Here is a 19,255-nt window from a genome sequence, read left to right on the forward strand (position 1 = left end):
ATTTCCATCATTTGTAGTTCAATTTTATAACTGCAATTATGCATTATGCATTGGTTTTAGGAAATGCATTATTACATTTTATTAAAAACTACCGATTAATCGATTAAGTAACTTTGAAAATGTTCTTTATGTCGACATACATATCCAACGCAGAGGTGACATTTTCGTTGCCAGGAAATGAAACCCATTATCTAATGTAGTTTTATTATTACTTCTGAGAACCGCCATTAAAGTACTTACTTACCCAACAATTTCAATATTATTTTACATTAAATAAATTTTGTAAATATAGTAACGAACAAATTTTACTGTTGTACTAATTTACTTTGTTCTTCAATGTACAAATTGAGAAACACGCTACTACGCTAACGTACTAATGAAAACGATGAGTAAGTGGTGACACGCGTATTTTGAATTATTCTTGGAAACGATTCTTTTAATTGCTTTCAATGATCGTAATTTAAACATAAGAATTAGTAATCATTAGTAAGTATAATATAACCAATGGTTATGTATGCAGCATAAAGTGACTAAATATATACTTGGACTCGACGTTTCTAGATAATGTAACCAATGTCGCTGTCGTTTACGTTGTATATACAACTTCTCAAGATATTTTAAAATGTTTCATTCATACAACTTGTAATCCGATTCAATACTGTACAACATTTGATCAAGTTTAGTGATTTGTATAATATTAACGATTCGTTAGTATTTGAAAGTCATTCGTTCGTCGGATGTGTTGCGGAACACATTTGCTAGGATTTTAGAGGTTATCTTCAGTGCTCCAAATTTCTTTTCGTCGTCCGCATATTGGGTACTTTTGAATGTATTTAATAATTGACAAATCGCTTAGTCGGTATGCTTGAGTTTCATCAAATTATTATTCGATATAGTTTATTCAACTGAAACGGATCAACGGATATGGTCTTTTGGGACACCGTGTATATTCGTAGGGTGCGTATATATGTGTGTAGTGGTCATTAAAGAAACTCAGTCTGAGCAAGATGGCCGGCCGGATCAGTTCGGCCTTCTATTACTCCGCGCTTGTTTTTCATTTAATACTGTTAACGAGTTCGAATAATGGGGAGAGATACGGTGACAAAGCAACGACGCTTCACATTACGGAGGACCATGACTCGTTTGGATACAAACGGCCACTTATCATCAACCGGAATGAAGATTTTTTGGATGATGCCAGCGAAACGTCATTTGGTCGTAACCGCAGGGATGTCCCTTCAATGAATTCAAATAATAAACCGAACATCGTGACGAAGGTACGCGATCATCTTTCTGCGTATTACGTACAATTCAACTTGTTTGATTGTGCGCGACGACTAGAAATGCCATTAACTCGTTTCCCCATATAATTTGCTTTATCTTTGTTGTCTTATCTTGGTGGACGTATTGTTCACCGATAGGGGCGATTTTAGAATTTTACGCGTAGTTAATAAGGCCGGCGTACAAGTACTGCCTTTGTGCGCCAACCAGTGGAGAGCGTAATTGCCGTTTTATGTCCCTTCCGGACTAAATTTAATCAATCCTAACGAAACGTAATAGCATCATAGTCGTTCTGTTATTGACATGCAGAGGTCAGTAACCGCTCTCCGTGTCTCCGTAATTTTTCAATAGGATTTTTATTTATTTATTTATTTTTTTTTGTTTTTTTTCTTTGTGAGTTCGTCCGACGAATAAAGCTTTCATTGATCGCGGAATCCTCGTGCATTGGTTGGATCTTTCTATGACGCATGAATTGGATAAATATTAGTCTTTGTTATAATTAACAAATATTTTACGTTTCTAATAATATCTACATACATAAAAAATAATTGAGCTAATTATAGGAGTACATAAACAAATTAGTTTGTTATCAATTAGAAATGATATTTTAAAATTTTTAACATGATTTTCTTCTTTGTTAATCATACAATAGACAAGTAAAGAAAAACGATGCAACTTACTCTGTGTTAGTAAATTGCATTTGTATTAATAAATGATGTATGTGTATAATGTTTTGATGATGCATTGAAACGTGATAATTAGTCATAGGTGCCTGTCACAACACAATCAAGTGTTAAATTTTACATGTATGAAAATACACACAGCTGATAACAAAGAAGTAGAATGTGTCAGCAGTATCCAAAATAAACTACAGTATGATAATGTAAACTACATGTATATCGATACATTCAAAAATGAATAATAAGTATGCCCTGTAATGTTTGTCCTGTATTTTCATATACCCCTGGTATATGTGTGTGTATTATCAGTTTATCCTTATCTTTATTATGATTGATATTATTTGATAACTTTTATTACTTATAAAAAAGGATTCTTGAAAGAGAGATAGGCAACACTTTATTTAAAATTGCTTATAATATAAGCAACGAGATATGTACTTATACTTATAATGTTTGCAGGTTAATGCTTTGAATGATTCGCATCAACAATTGATGGTGCATTGGGTAGGTGAAGGATCTAATGTAATAATATGTCTGGCAAGAGATAGCGCACCTACGATACGACTTCAAGGAAGTAAGGTTCCGGTACCCACCAATCCTAGCGCTGTATATATAAGTTACGATTATGGCGATACATTCGTGAACAAAACTGAAGAGTTTAAGATTTCTTCTGAACCTAATGCATCGTATGCAACTTTGGACAAGTTTATCAATCATCCAAAATATTACAAATATGTAAGTATATATTTGATTATGGTTCTTTTCTCTTCCATTAGTTGTCCTTTTTATTTTCATAATGTATTGTGTTTTACAGTGTGTCTTTGTAGACAGTTCAAATAGTTTAATTTTCATTACGCGTAACAATAGCGAATTTATTCTACGAGTGGCAGTACCATTCCATCCAAGCGAAATTTCATTTTACGAAATGAATCCTACATTTCTTGTCGCTCTCGACAAAGTCGATAGTATGCGCAGAGTAAGTTTCTCGGTCTTTAATTTTACATATCATCTGTGCGTTGTTATCGCATTAATATTACTATTTTAATTCAGTTATGGGTATCGGTAAATATGGGACTCTCATGGGTGACATTGTACCATTATGTGAAAGCATTCTTTTGGTCCTCTACATCTACTTTAGTCGTCGAACGTATAGAACCTTCTGGATCGAATACTGTTTTGGAATTACCTTTGTTGCAACTATGGTATCCAATGTCTCGCTATCGATCGGAAATGAGAATGTTCAATAGATCATTTACAGTTGTAATGACAAATGTTGAAGATTTCCAAATTAGAGGCGACTATAGATTTGCAACATCGAAGAATACAAAGGTACGCGATACATGTTTCATTGTGTTCACGTTAAATTGTTAGAAATAATGATATTCGGTATAAGCGGATACAAATAAACAAAACTTGTTTCAACAGAATGGATCGGAAAGCTTAGATCTTTACGTGTCTTACAAGAATAATAGCTTTATTAAGGCTGAATTCAATACAGAGTTACCTTGTAAAAATTATCACATCGTCGATGTTTCACATAATAGAGTCTTTGTTGCGGCTGCTCACAGTGAAACCCAAGTCAATCTTTATATATCAGAAGTCATAGATCAGAAGCAGGCAACATTCGTATTATCTCTTGATGGAATTCTTACATTTTTCCCGAACAACACTTGGAAAGACAGTTGGTTAAAGTAAGTATGCGATACGCAAAGTAGTCGGGTGTATAACTTTATCGCGAACGTCTCAATAATTTTGGAATATTGTTTATTAGCGTTACCGATCAATTAATATCTGTACTTTTATTTTCTTCTTTTAGCGATGTAGCCGATGAGGCATTTACAGACTTGTATAAGGTTGAAGGTCTTCGTGGTATTTACATAGCATCGCAAGTAAAAGGAACACCGAAATCAGGCTCTATCGGACCAGAGAATCTAGTATCGTTGATAACATTCGACCATGGAGCAACATGGAATCGCATCAAACCACCACTAGCGAATCACGAAGGGTTCTATATTCACTGTTCAGAATCGTGTTCATTGCACCTGAGTCAACGTTTCAGTCAGTTGTATCCCGTGACAAGATCAGTGTCGATTATGAGTTCCAAGTCCGCTCCTGGTATTATAATGGCTACCGGAGTAATAGGACCAAATCTTAAAGGTCATCCTGCTCTTTACGTGTCCAGAGATGCTGGACTTACGTGGAAACAAGTCCTTAAGGACTATTATTTCTTTAATATGGGTGATCATGGCGGTCTTTTGGTAGCTGTCAAGTATTTCAAGTCACGCGGCGAGACGAGCGATCTTTCTTATTCTGTCGACGAAGGTGAAACCTGGCAATCGTACAAGTTTAATGAAAAAATGTTACGGGTATACGGATTAATGACCGAACCTGGAGAAAACACGACGGTGTTTACGATGTTTGGTTCAGACAGCGGACAGCATCAATGGTTGATAATTAAAGTTGACTTGCGGAATGTATTCGAAAGAGATTGCACCAAGGATGATTTTAAGTTCTGGTCTCCAACGAGTACAGAGAACAGTACAACAGATTTGCCGGTGATGGCGTGTGTCTTGGGCCGAATGGAGACTTATCAGAGAAGAGCGGCGCAAGCAAAGTGTTACACGGGCGTGGACTATGATCGCCCGATAAAAACGGAAATATGCCTGTGCGATTACAATGACTACGAGTGCGATTTTGGGTTCGTGCGAGATTCCTACCATTGCGTTCGCGACAAGACCATCGTTCTTCACGATCCTTACGCTGTGCCAAGCGACTGCAAACCTGGAGAATTTTATAATCGAACGAAAGGATACGTAAAAATAGCCGATGACGAGTGCATCGGTGGTTTAGCTAGAAATTTTGAGCCAGATGAAATTCCGTGTCCTATTGGGGAAGAGTCGGAGTTTTTGTTGGTGGCTCAACGAGAACAGATATCGCGGATCAGTTTGGTAGGAGAGAGATTAGATAAGTTGCCGGTTCACGACTTAAAAAATGTGATAGCCATAGAGTACGATATGAAAAATAATTGTTTGTATTGGGCGGATATTGTGAATGACACGATTGGTAGACAATGTTTCAATAATGGCATGAGTGCTCCTGAAATTCTAGTAGAAACCGACTTGAGTTCCGTAGAAGGAATGGCGCTGGACTGGGTATCGAATCTTCTGTACTTTGTGGACGGTGTTAAGATGCGGATTCAAGTGATCAGGACAAATATATCAACTATGGGAAGAATGCGAAGAACAATTCTCGGTCCTAACAATCTGCAAAAACCCAGAGGTATAGCAGTTCATCCAATGAACGGTTACATGTTTTGGACCGATTGGGCTCCAGGCAATGCCTCTGTTTCGAGGGCTAATCTTGATGGAACGGACGTTAAACGGTTATTCGTAGAGCCAACCGTTGAATGGCCAAACGGAATAACGATAGACCATATAGCAGAACGAATTTATTGGGTGGATGCCAGGCAGGATTATATCGGGTCCAGCGACTTCGATGGTAAGAAGTTCAAAAAGGTGATTTCGAAGAATGGCCGCGTATCGCATCCTTTTGCTGTCGCGGTATTCAAGGACAATATGTATTGGGATGATTGGAAGCAGTCGATGATATTCGTCGCGGACAAGAATCAAGGTTTAGGCATAAACATTATTATCGGTCAACTGTCTGGTTTGATGGATCTGAAGGTATTCGGACACAGTACACAGGTTGGCACCAACGCTTGCACCAACAGTACCTGTTCGCACATTTGCGTTGGAGCACCTCACGGTGGTTACGTCTGTCTTTGTCCGGACGGAATGGAGATGGTCGAGGAAAAATGCATGTGTCCAGGTAATATTCCACCCTTCTCAAACTCCACGTGTCCACGAGTCGCTAGAACCTGCGCGGCAAATCAATTCGCATGTCATAACGACGTTTGCATCCCTGCATTTTGGCGTTGCGATGGCGATAACGATTGCGGTGACAACTCGGATGAGATTCACTGCAACAGGACTACGTGTAGCTCGAACAGTTTCGAGTGCGACGATAACAAATGCATTTCAAAGTACTGGGTTTGCGATCTGGATAAGGATTGTAAAGACGGCAAAGACGAAATGAATTGCAAGTACTCAAATTGTACAGAGTCTGAATTTAGGTGCTACAATAGTAGATGTATATCGCATAGGTGGGTATGCGATGGCGAGGATGATTGTCGGGATGGCTCTGACGAGTTGTCTTGCAAAGGAAAAACGACACCGAGTACCTGCAGATCCGACGAGATTCTCTGTAAATCCGACCAAACGTGCATACCAACTGGTTGGAAGTGTGACGGAGAGCATGATTGCACGGACGGGATGGACGAGGCAGATTGCAGCAATATGGTTTGCGAGAATTGGCAATTTACGTGTAATATGTCACAGGTTAAACATCGATGCATTTATAAATCTTGGGTGTGCGACGGTGATATGGATTGCACTGATGGTTCGGACGAGGTGAACTGTACCGTTACGGTTCCTCCGGCGCCATTGACTCCGACGCAGATCACAAATCTTTGCAACCCCTGGATGTTCATGTGCAACAATAAGAAGTGCGTACCTTACTGGTGGAAATGCGACAGCGTAAATGACTGCGGTGATGATTCCGATGAGATGGGTTGCGGGTATCCCGAGGAAGTCGACGCTTCTACTATCGTATCCATTACCGAACAAACCAAAGTTTGCGGAGACCATCAATTCCAATGCCTAAACGGTAAATGTATACAGGACGCGTGGGTATGCGACGGCTCGAACGATTGTCCGTCTGGGGAAGACGAGGTGCACTGCGACGGAGTTCAGGTTACCTGCAGAGAAGGCCAGTTCATGTGTCGCATGGATGGTTCTTGCATACCTATAAAAGATGTCTGTAACGGTATAGAAGAGTGTCCCGATGGTAGCGACGAGTTAGGCTGCCCAGGTGAACAACATTCTAGTCTAGCGGCCACTCCGTCCTGTTTCGTAGGTCTGTTTCCTTGCGACGAGACGCGTTGCTTTCCCTTGTCAGCTTACTGTAACGGGCATCAAGATTGTTTGGATGGCTTCGATGAGAACAACTGCGAGAAGAACAGCTCTCGCGTTTACCAGGTTCTCGTGATGGGAGTTGACGAACGATCAGTGAATGCTACCGGTTTCATCTTGTTTTGGTGGATCCCGGTACCTGCAAATGTGACTTTTGAGTTTCTACCATCTATATCGCTTGCGGAACCTGGCGCAAACTGGACCAACGCTACCAAATGGATCGAAGACATGGAGTATCAGTTTAACAATCTTCAGCCTTATACTCGCTACAATGTAACGGTTCACGTTAGACTAAAGGGACAATCGAACGTTTTCCCGCCAGCGAAATATCAGATTGTTACGACTAAGCCAGGTACTCCTTCGGAACCACGAAACGTCACCGTTGTGCAGGGTAATGGAACTTGCGTAGAAGTCAGTTGGCTGCCACCTCTGCATCCGAATGGACCAATCATCGGTTACGAAGTTTACGTTGCACCACCTATGCCGCCCATGCGATTCTTTAGACTAGGGTTTGAAACTCTTACGGAATTAACTTTTTTTTATTTGTTATATAAAGATTCTTGGTGACATAGTTACGTAGAATCGTTACAGAGAAAATACGTACGTTTATTTGTTTCATTTTTTTTTTTAAAGCAAGTGTTTAAAACAATGATTCTTCGTAACTGTTCCAAGGATCAGAATAGATGTTATAATAATTGTTTTCAATGTTTGGTTTAGACAGCAGACGTCAGCGACTATCTATATGCCTTTCGTGGCAAGTAGGAATTATTCGTTTTGGGTAGTAGCCAAAAACGAGTTTCACGAGTCTACTTTATTCAATGTGGTAACCTTAACTTTTGACGGGTCTGCAAACATAGACGACATCGAAGGTCTTAAAGTTGTCTCAACCACGAATCACTCGGTCACCTTAGCTTGGAAGCCATTGAAGGACGTCGATGGATATCATATTACTCCTAAGGCTCCTGCTACGTATCCCTCGTTAAAAATGGTCGCAACGTTGAATAATCAGATAGAAGTCACTAAATTGGCCCCAGGAACTAAATACACATTTGAGATTAGTGCTGTAAAGAAGAAGTATGTTGGAAAGCCTACCACCGTATCTGCAGTTACGGATGGTACACCTTTACCATTGGTGACGACACTTGTTGCTCAATTAGTTAAACTTCAAGGAACAACTGTGAAATTGTCTTGGGATCCACCAAAGAGCCTGCGGAAGATTAAGTGGCAGTATGCGATTCATTACGCTGTCGAAATAGTGGAATTTTTTAAAGGTATTTTTGTAGCAAACAAATATTCGTGACTCTAGATGTTTACTAACCTTATGGAATTTTTTTAGATTACAAGCTTCTCACCACGAACTTGTCAGCTACCATTAAGGATTTGGAAGCTTGTGAATACTACATGTTCGCGGTTGGTGTTAATGGAGAATATGGTGCGGGTCCTTTGAGTACACCGGTTTCAATATTCACGCATTTCAATCAACGTGCTCCACCGAAGAAATTGAGGGTTGCGTCGACGAGTAGACCCGATAGCATAATCATTTCATGGAGTGCAAGTTGTCCCACGATTGACGAACCTATCAAGTACACGGTGAGTTTTGAGCTTCGCATTAAATTAAATTAAGCTAGTGTTAGATCTTAAACACGAATAGACCTACAAAAGTGTAGGTTACATCGTTGCCTTGTTTTCAGATTACTGTGACAGAGATGACGCTCAATAAACATTTTGTTGTTACTTTACCACCAACAAACGAAACGATCATAAAACACACTTTTAATTCGATAAAATATGGTGGCAAGTATCGGATCGTTATAGCAACGGATGTTGATAACGCTATACAAAGTCAGCCGGTTATCTACACGGCACCTACGATCTCGCCACCTCATCAATTGAAAGTTCTTCATGAGAATGAGCGCTACGTTATCTTTTGGCAACAGCAAAATGTACCGGAAAGTCTCATAACTACGAACTATCATTACGAGATCCTGGTGGTGGAAGGATCGAACAAGATGAACGAATCGATTGCTAAAGTTTACAAGATCGATCAGCCACCGTACACTTACAAGGATGTTAAGTCAGATACGATTTATACTTTTGCTGTTCGTTTGGTCACCCACGAAGGCTATCAGAGTCCTTTAAGCGAGATTTATAGCGTCCGGAAATCTGCGGGTAACTATCTTATTGTACATGTAAATCATAATATTTTTATCTTGAAAGTTAATTGTTGTTATATCTTCTCAATGAATAATGATGGATATATAATATTTTCAGAGACAATGTTGCCAGTGATGATGAACCCGTCGAATATCTTATCTTTTGCGATACCGATCTGTTTGCTAATCGTGGCCCTAGGTTCCGCATTGGCTTACTTCATCATAAGACACAGAAAGTTGTCTAATACTTTCACGCAGTTTGCCAATAGTCATTACGATACTAGACGTGGACAAGCGACTTTTCCGGGAACTACAGACGGTTTAGGTTAGTATGCTTGATATTTGAGAAGTGAACAACCAATTAACGACTCGATTTTTCTTTGCAGAAGAAGAAGACAGTCCTGTGATACGAGGCTTCTCTGACGATGAACCGTTGGTAATTGCATGAACAGGGGATACACACAACATCTGCCGTACAGTACACTTACTTACGCTTTTACACGTACACAAACATACATACACAGAGAGAAGATACGTAACAGAATCGATAGGAGCAGTATACGTATATACGTACATGGGTATAAAAATAATGTTTACATGTTAGGAGGAATGTGCCAATTCACTATTATTAATATGATAACTTCGAGTATATATACATATGTGTATATATGTATATATATACACATATACACACACATACCCATACACACACACATAGGTAAAGACCTGATCATAAAAGTGGGAAGCTTTTATGAAAGTGGCTCAAGACTGACACACTTCATTAATCGCAGTGAATACAGATAGATTAGACTGGCTGCTTAGAGCACTTACATGAAAGCTTTTGCGTATCGATACCTTACGTTGTGTAGAGATCTAATTATACATGTACATGATATTGATTAGTATACGGAAAGTTAAGTTTACGTCGTATCGGCGGGGCCGCAGAGATGGAAACTGTTGTTTGATATACCTGTAAAAGTCGGACAGTGTATGAGAGGGTTGGAGAGAGAAGAGAGAATAATCTGTACATATAGTAAATATTTTGTACCGAATCGCAGAACCTATGAACATTTTCGAGATGTACACGATTACGTTCACACGGATTTCTACTGTATATGCATAACGAGGAAATCATGTATGTTCTGACGAAGTTCTTATATCGTCTATGCTTTGAAATATTTTTACCGACAGCGGAGTCCCGTTGGGTTTACCATTTTGAGAAATTTTTCTTGTCTAAAGTCGGCATTTATACGAGCGAATTTGCTCTAGATCTTTTTACTTTTTTGTAATAAATCTTTTTTATGTAACACACAAACACACGAATAAGCTTATTCATACTTTTAAGAAGAATACACGAAGCTTGTGGCAGCGGTGAAAGTTCCGTTAGTTTAATCGTTTCAGTATAATAACGACGATGATTGGTGACTATACTTAGGTCGTGTCTTACTAAGGAAGATAGCAGTTCGGATCACTTTTTTGTCTAATACCTATTGATAAAAAATATGTAATAATATATAAAAAAGATGTATTTTTTAAGCATACCGATCGAGAAACAGTGCAACTTTTATGTTCCGCTTTGAACAGAGTTCACTCGACCCGCACTGTTCACAGTTTTATTAGAACGGAACAACATTTGAATTTATTGTACAGATTATTTTTGAACATGTGGCTAGTACTACTGTAGAGATGAATTGGGAACTTGAAAGTACAATAAAATTTCATGTAAAAGTTCCACTATAAAGTCTTCTTTGCTGTTCATCGAATGGTTATGTATCTTTAACACGTCGATAAATGTTTCGGGCACTTCTTTTATATGTACACATGTCTTTTTTAAAATGTCAGAGAAAACATTCAAGCAGTATCTTTGTAGTACTAGCCTCATATTGAGAAACAGTCTGTAGATGTAAATAATAAATACATGAAGCGGTTGAACGTATTTGTAACTTCGCTCGCCAATATTGGAAACTCACATTGAAAAACCGAAGATTTGCATCTTCGACGAATCAATTTGAAACCCTCTTTTAGAGGCGGAATCGATCATAATTTCCGGGAAAGTTAGTTAGGTACAAAATTTGGCACGTTCGTAAAGCGATTTTTAACCGAATTTTTATTCCTTTCAAACGAAAGGTCGGCGATCATTTTGTCCCAGAAAGAAAATGTGTGTCGAAGGAGATCCTATTAGGATCATTCCTTATTCAGGAGAAAAGAATCGTTGTACTGTTAAGTGAAATGAAAGAGATCCTACATGATTGTAAATTTGCATATGTCGAATGAAGATTTAACGGTTTATCGCTCAACGGAAGGATAGAGACGGACAGTTTGTCGGTGAACAGAAAGTATCAAGCAGTATTATCAGAGTTTGATCGTTGCTGTGTCGCTTCTAAATGACTAGGTAGGTTTACAACGGTTTCGATCGAAGTGTGCTTAATCTCAGGAGTACTGTTCTTGGTATTTTTAGCGATTAATTTTAAATTTTAAATACTAATATTTTAATCGAAGTATTTCAATTAGTTTCAAGCTATAAAAGACTAAACGAATTGTTAACACCGAATTTCGTTGCGCGTCGAGTTTTATTACGACTTGATTGTATATTTGACTTTTATTGTGCGCGACTCGTAGTTCGTAATATATTTATCTTTACGATTTTATTGCGATTAGAAGGTGACAAGCATTCGACGAATTCTCTGGGGGATAAAGAGTTGTTGAGATTGCAGTTAAAGAATAGGAGGGTGAACAAGAACGATGGACTCGGATATTTTGATCCAGTTTCGCGAGAGCGACGATTTCAAGGGTGCGTAGCTTGTACGTGTAAATCTCAAGGGTTATAGCAATATAACAGTGATATATACATAATATATAAATCTATATACGTATACATATAATATATTTGCGTGTAAATAAATGAAATTAAGGCACAAAGAAGCGTGATTTTGTTTTAAGAGGAAAGGAAAATGACTGTCGTGCATACTGGTTACGTATTGTCTTCGTTGCGAAGCAAATATATATATATATATATTTAATATTATAATATTATGTAATAGAATAACATGTAATGAATTAATTTTAATCGATAATACTACCAAACGCACTGTTAATTTATTCACCGTACACGTATGCATTTCATCCTATTCGCGTAAAATTAAAACGTTAATATTTTGAGGTCGTTGACACTGATAAAACTGTGCGTTAATATTAAACCTAGCCGCGTCATAGATCCGATCGATTTATTATACAATTGCTGTGATCACTCTAAAACTCTTGCTACATTCCTTTCACAACTTCCGTGAAGTAATTTTATACGATACAGTTACACGAGTCCACAGTAGTCACGATAGTCACGATTTTCTACCGATAACTTTAATAAAAATATTCCTTACAGGTGAAGAAATGTCGATATTATTCATTGTTACCAATAACCTTACGTGATACTCAATAATGTTTCTCCTCGTAAACATTACTTCTATAGATATATAGATACCTATGTATAGTAGATATCTTTTGATCATTGGTGATTTTAGCAACGAGGACGATTCTGTTCCTTCGAATTGCTGATGATCGTTGGAGAACGAAACGCGACATTTCCGGCGGAAATGTTTGCCGACGAGTTGGCAAAAAGTAGAACAACTGGGACAAGGAAGCTGTCCATATCCGGTCGATTTCGTGGTGAGCCAGTTTCTTGGGAGACTGAGCATTTCCGTTGAACTTGTCAGAGATAATTCGAGAATTTTTACACCGTTATTTCGTTAAAAATGAAAAGAACGGAATATCGCGAGTCCCCTGTGGCCTTTTGTGTTGTAATTTTCAACGGTTGCGCGCATAGCGGGTTCGCGTTCGATGCGTCTAGGTTCGAATGGAAAATTAAATGAAAACGAAGGTAAAGGGGTTTGGGATGAAAGGAATAAAACAATTTCCACGTTTAGGATCGTTTCGAAATTGAACAATTGAAAATTGATCAGAAAAATGATTGTTGCGAGGGTTAAAAAAAGAAGGTTGACGATAGGTTGTTGCGGTACGGAACGTTATAGTGTGGAACTCGAAACTGGGCTACGCACGTGCAAATGTACCGCAATAATAATTGTTTCCTTAATTATAGGCTCGGTGTACGCGCGTACGCGGTTCGCTCATCGTACTTTTTACGAAGATTATGTTCCGACGCCGAGACGGTTGAAACGATTTTCTAGTAAACTGTTCCCCGTTGAAGTTTACAGAAGACTAACGCTCACCCGGTTATCAGATGATCGTTGCCGATTCGCGTGCACGCACATGCTGTCGCTGGCGCAACGTGACGTGAAAATTGTATACAGAGATGTGTTACGTCGTTACGTTAACACCTCGATTAGTTCGGCGCCTAAGTATTTAACTGGACCTCGATGACATATTTACATCGTTTTAAGTACAAGGTGAATTGGAATTTTAAGATAAGTGGCCACTGAAAATGTTATCGATCGTTACGCTACTCTTAAAAAGATGGATCTGTAAATTATCAAAGCTTTCGAGACTTTTAACGCGTCATTACTCTTTCACCGAGGCGTTGAAAACACTTGAAATCACCCACGCCAAATTATATCACCCGTTCTCTCGTTAGTGGAAACTAAAACGACCGATTACGTATACTCGCGTAACATCTTGCATGCGCAAACTGTTTGCCGGAGGCGTATTTTTAACGAATCCGAGCCTTTCTCTTCCGAATAATTAAGATTTCTATCGGGCAACTTTGAAGCACGCAATTAATTAGAGAACGCGAATACAAATTAACTGAATCGAGTTTGCATTTTCTGTGATCCGATTATAATTAAATTCAACGCGAATTATAACTGTAATTCGGAAAAAAGATTGGTCCAATTTTTTCTAGCATTATTCCAATACTACTCTTTACGGAAAACCATTTAATTCTGGAAATGGTAATTCTACAGAAGCTGTTGGACGCACCGCGGCAATAGTGGAACGCACGGCGTGGCCAACGAGAAAATGACACATGCTATGGTTGCAGAGGTATCAAGGAGGCGGAAGGAACCAGACATCTCGTGTCAAATCACGAGAAAATACGTGTAAGCGAAACAATAGGTTGTTCGATGGTAATAGTTAATGGGTTTAGTTGCGTGAAATTAGTCCTTTACTGGTGCCGATTAACATGTTACAACGTTAACGCGTTAGCGCGCGCTACAAACGACACCCTCTTATTTCCTCGCAACTTACTCGAATTCTCCGGCTCGATTCACGGTCTCGATCGAGTTCGCTTAATCGAGAATGCTTAAGAGTAGCGGGATATTGGATTCGCTAATCGCAGAGAAGCCAGGCCTATATAATACATGTATGTTACTTTGCCAAACGAAATACGTTACGAAACGGTAAGTAAACTTGTGAAAATAATTTTTCTTTTATTTTCGATCTCTTCGCTTCGAGGTCGCATTTTATTTCGCATCATCGCTAGAGATCCTAAACTAGTCGATGAAAGAGAGAGGAACGGGATAAATCGATGATACAGTTTTCTTAAAACAACTTTTTCCACCTTTCGTCGACTGAAAATAATTTCGCGGAATCGCATTCAAATTGCGAGCAACATCACGTCGGGTAAAAAGTCGAACAACCGCCAAAAAAACGGACACCCGATTCCGCGACATGCTAGATCTCTGCGGACGACGAAAACACCGACACGAATCTCCACTTTCGAGGAGCGGTATTATTCGCGAGAATGGTGTTACCGGTTAAACGAGAGAATCGTGGGAACAACGTGTTGCAAGAAGAAGAAGAAGAAGAAGAAGAAGATGACGATGATGAGGAAGAGACAGTCGGAAGGAGGTGAAAGAATACAGTCGGCCAGTAGGGAGAAGGTCTCGACGACGAAGATATCGTGATCGCGAATAGCAAGGACACAGATAGAGTCCGCGTGTTCCTTCTTAGCGAAAGAAGGGATATCCGAGTCCCCACTATTAAATGACTCGACTACGACGCAGGAAAGGAGAAGCTACATCGGGGGCGGCTGAACACCATTCAGGCTCAGTGCAATTTCGACACTCACCAGGTATCATCAGGGGTCCTGCCACGATTGTGCGATTACTTTATCTCGAAGGTTAACCGAGAACAAAGATAGGAGAGCGTTAGGCGATTCTCGAGAGGCTTTTACCAACTTGTCGCTGGACCAACAACCGAAAGATACAATGGAAGAAAGAGGTTCTGAATGTCGGTGACTGACTAAAGATTAGCGGAAAAGGGCTTGTTACACTTGTTCGATGGACCATTTAAAAACCTCGTGGAAGGACGTGTTTTGCATCGTAGAAGGACACAGTTGTTCCGTCTAGGATTAAACGGAGGAACCGAGTTCCTAATTGCGAAGAACGGGACGAGGAACGATACCTGCCAAGGTATTCTTCCACGACAAAGAACGTTCGAATCGAACGTTTTCTGCAATTTTATCAGACCACGAATCAACCGTAACCTACTCGCAACATGCAAACGTCCTCGATAGCGTGCGTTGAAACAAAACACGTGTGCATTATCCCTGTCAATTAGTACTGTTGGCTGGAAACGTAAACGAACCGGACGAGAAGTTTAGCACGCGAAAGGACAATTTGTCGGACAGTTTGCGGCGAGTCACCATAACAAAAACATAAACTTGTTGGATCGAGGCAATTAAGAGGCATCGATCGCGATCTAGCATCCTACGACACGACGCGGCAAGATCCATCGAGGAGATTCCCGGTGTTGGCGACAGCGTCGATCTCGGAACTGTGACGATTAGATGAACGTAATTACGTCGGACAAAAAGGCTCAACCATAGAGCCTAGGTCCGGAAGCGAAGGGTAAACGAAGACGACGAGTCAGCGGAGTCGGCAAAGAGTAAAAGCGACGTTGCTGGAAGACGAAGCTATCGGTGAAAGCAAAAGAGAATGATCGCTTGCAAAAAGGGAGAACCGAGCCAACTCGATTGTCCCCGGAGGCTTACGAGGCGTGAAACGAGGGCTGACGTTGAAATCGTCAACCAAATATCCTTGTTTACCGTTTCGCCTTTGTTTCTGTTTACTAAGAAAAACTAGAGCGAATCTCAGCGAAGAAAATTCTGCGTTGGGAAACCGAGAGGACAGAGCGAACCTGCGAGCAAGTTTGGAACGAACCGCGAACGACACGGAACATTATACGGAGACTTGGAGAAAGTACAAACGAAACAAACGAAACAAGTTTGCTACGAATAGAAACTTGACAAACAAATTGCAATTGGGAAAACTGGAGCGCAACATCTTCCAAGGTGCAAAACCAAGGAGCGTAGAATAATTATACGTAAAAGTATAGTACATACCGGAAACGAGTACCAAGAAAAAGAAAATAGTGCGTAGCAATTTTCCGGGTGCTAAGAGATCGATCATCTGGATCGACGATCACAGAGCACGCCGCGGCCGTCCGTTTTTCCGTCAATTTTCCGTACATACGTGTATGTACGCATTTCTTGCGTCAACGTCGATAGCGCGGAAAAGGAAAGAGCAAGAAATGTATCGTACTATCGCGAAACACTTTTAAGGTAAGGATATTTGACAGGATCATTTTACACCGTACTCTGTCTCAAACACTCAAGATTGCCATTTTGAAATCGAGTAGTTGACGAAAAGAACGCGATATCGATAATGACTAATTAGTAGACTAATAGTCCCTGAAGTATCAAAACTAACCGCTAACAACTGCACGTATAAGAATGATTATCTTCGCAACGATAGCGATAAATTATCCCAACACCTTTTATACGATACCGATACGGTTACGTTTTACAACGTTGTGTTTTAAGAGTGGAAAGTCGCCAGGAATCGTTAAATCATCGGCCGCATAAATGTCCGCAGAAGTATCGAGGTACCATCGTTTGATCGCTTAGAAACTTCCGATCCGATCAACGTACACGAAGAAACAAGGTCGATCAACATTCCCATGATGCTGCCAGATGGGAACAGAGGGGACGAATAGGGAACAATTACGATTGAAACTGGGTGAGTTGGTCGAAACTTTGATCGAAATCAAAATTTCAAATCTTAGTATAGAGCACGAAGAGTTAAACGATCGAACCGAAACGATCGCAGTGAAGATTTATTACATGGTAGCCGTTGTCGGGAGAGAGAAAAAACAAATCCCGATTTAACGGGGATATGGTAAGTAGAATGTGGACAGGAACGAATACGTTTACCTACGGCGGCTGACTATAACGTTTGACCCAAATCGTCCTTTTTCCTTCGCGGAACAGAACCTTTTCCCAGAGAAAGTTTCTTGTTCTCTGTTCTCTATTTTAGAGGGAACATTTTAACTTTGCATGCGTTCAAATTGCGACGATAGGAAATGGAATCGCGAACAGAATCTGTCGCGGAAGAAACCTAATGATCCATTGCAATCGGAAATTAGATGTCCGTTACGGCGAATAGAGTCCAGGCAATCAGAATTTCATGGAAGAAAACGTTGGCGAATCGCCAACGCGCCTATATTTACCCGCAATGTTTACAAACATTCTTTCTTATTATACTAACCGAAGGATAGCGACCCGTATTCGCAGGATATCGTACAAGCGTCGCACTCACGGATTACTGCTCTGCAATTAAATTTATTTTACCGTTCCGAACGACCCGATTCGATAATACAATATAATCATCCGGCGCCTAGGTTTTCGCATTTCAACGCCTGGATGCGCCAGCGCGTGTCCGCGTGTACACGTTCGTCAATTATCGTGATCATAGCAATTAGTATCGTTCCGTGGAGTCAATGTTGCTGTTTCCTTTTTCGGTGTCGTTGCTTCCTTGAAACTTTCGTTCTCTTCCCGATCAACAACTCTGGCGCTACGTTTACTTTGCCGCATATCTGTAAAATGATTGGATGTTTGGCCAAGATTTGCCTTTGCTTTTTCTCTTTCGATATGTATTCAATGTCGCAGGAAAGCGAGCGGTGAGGTTCCTCTAGTGAAAATGGAGCAACATGCACACCGCTCATTTAGATGATCGACTAACCGTCAACGTCGCGTCGGCGTCGACTCGAATTACATTAGAACATCTCGATCGATAACGGTACTTACCACGGAAGCACTCCAGTTCAACGATACCTACACATCGGTTACCATTCTTTAACGGTCATCGATGACATAACCCAGTAAAAGCATAATCCTATAAAAAGAAACGTGCTACTGCCTATTTTACTATACCCGTGCGTATAATGTTGCTCAGGAAGATAGACGAACGCAGGTCGCTCTGTACTAAGCGGGCAGCTAATTTCCCGACATACGACCGCAACGGGAACAATGCTGGGACGGCTATTTCCCGACATACGATCCCAACGGGAATAATGCTGGTACGGCTATTTCCCGACATACGACCGCAACGGCTACCGCTTAAAAACCCGTGGCGCCATCTAGCGTTTGGATCAGGGAAGCTCCGGCTGAGTACTAGGATAACAAGAGGTTAGTGGAGGTCTACGCTCGAAACTGTGCGAGAGAGAAAGATTAGCTTCTTCGAATACTAAAGTGCAGATACTGTTTCCAAATATCGAGTAATTAGCGATAACTGCGATCGTTGTCGGGGTAGTCGGAGCTATGTCAGAACTACGGTTGCCTTAGATTGTTTATAAATATTTAAATAGTACATAAGGATTCGATCCTCTTATACGAGAACATTGCTAGGAGCCTAAGCTTTAATTTGAGTATGCAAAGGTTCATGAATTATTTGTAAATAATCGATAAACAATCGATGAACAAATGAGTGTACTCTGCGCATGCGCACTGCTGTTTCCAGCGTCGGCGCTCTCTATCCTTCTCGCACGGTATATCTTTCTCTCTCGCACAGTTTCGAGCGTAGACCTCCACTAGCCTCCTGTTATCCTATTACTCAGCCGGAGCTTCCCTGATCCAAACGCTAGATGGCGCCACGGGTTTTAAGCGGTATCCGTTGCGGTCGTATGTCGGGGAATAGCCGCCCCAGCATTATTCCCGTTGCGGTCGTATGTCGGGAAATAGCCGCTCCAGCATTGTTCGCATTGCGGTCGTATGTCGGGGAATAGCCGCCCCAGCATTATTCCCGTTGCGGTCGTATGTCGGGGAAATAGCCGCCCCAGCATTGTTCCCATTGCGGTCGTATGTCGGGAAATAGCCGCCCCA

The 19,255-nt window shown here is 40.5% G+C and overlaps 2 protein-coding genes across 6 annotated transcripts in view; both read left to right on the top strand.

Annotated features, from left to right (window-relative positions):
• The first annotated feature begins 574 nt into the window (after window positions 1–574).
• On the top strand, window positions 575–12,228 carry LOC128885809 (sortilin-related receptor-like). Of its 3 annotated transcripts, none has more exons than XR_008459666.1 (12): window positions 575–1,277; window positions 2,421–2,696; window positions 2,776–2,937; window positions 3,012–3,290; window positions 3,387–3,652; window positions 3,778–7,500; window positions 7,709–8,262; window positions 8,328–8,581; window positions 8,683–9,160; window positions 9,263–9,469; window positions 9,531–11,536; window positions 11,803–12,228. XR_008459666.1 is itself a non-coding variant. In XM_054140109.1 (12 exons), the coding sequence occupies exons 2-12, from the start codon at window positions 1,008–1,010 to the stop codon at window positions 9,590–9,592; spliced, it is 6,531 nt and encodes a 2,176-aa protein (XP_053996084.1). In that variant the 5' UTR covers window positions 575–817; window positions 897–1,007; the 3' UTR covers window positions 9,593–12,228. The 3 variants fall into 3 exon arrangements, 2 of the variants coding, with proteins under 2 accessions (XP_053996084.1, XP_053996083.1); XM_054140109.1 differs by having other exon boundaries at window positions 575–817; window positions 897–1,277; window positions 9,531–12,228; XM_054140108.1 differs by having other exon boundaries at window positions 9,531–12,228.
• Window positions 12,229–15,275: 3,047 nt separating this feature from the next.
• Window positions 15,276–19,255, top strand: part of LOC128885811 (mucin-2-like) — a 15,501-nt gene continuing 11,521 nt past the window's right edge. Inside the window, exons 1-2 of one of the 3 annotated variants that reach the window (XM_054140115.1) lie at window positions 15,276–16,657; window positions 16,919–17,114. The gene's annotated coding sequence lies outside the window, so the exon portion shown is untranslated. The remainder of the gene's footprint in view (window positions 16,658–16,918; window positions 17,115–19,255) is intronic. The other 2 variants (XM_054140111.1, XM_054140112.1) reach the window with 2 other exon arrangements.

This window comes from Hylaeus anthracinus, unplaced genomic scaffold (genome assembly GCF_026225885.1).
Source record: "Hylaeus anthracinus isolate JK02 unplaced genomic scaffold, UHH_iyHylAnth1.0_haploid 11982, whole genome shotgun sequence".
Lineage (NCBI taxonomy): Eukaryota > Metazoa > Arthropoda > Insecta > Hymenoptera > Colletidae > Hylaeus > Hylaeus anthracinus.

What these genes read in the sequence shown, in the direction of transcription:
- LOC128885809 (XM_054140108.1), top strand. Translation starts at nt 1,008, where the DNA reads ATGGCCGGCCGGATCAGTTCGGCCTTCTATTACTCCGCGCTTGTTTTT. An exon ending in AACCGAACATCGTGACGAAG is followed by an intron (nt 1,278 to 2,420) that starts GTACGCGATCAT and finishes TAATGTTTGCAG; the next exon opens with GTTAATGCTTTGAATGATTC. An exon ending in GGGAACTACAGACGGTTTAG is followed by an intron (nt 9,470 to 9,530) that starts GTTAGTATGCTT and finishes TTTTCTTTGCAG; the next exon opens with AAGAAGAAGACAGTCCTGTG.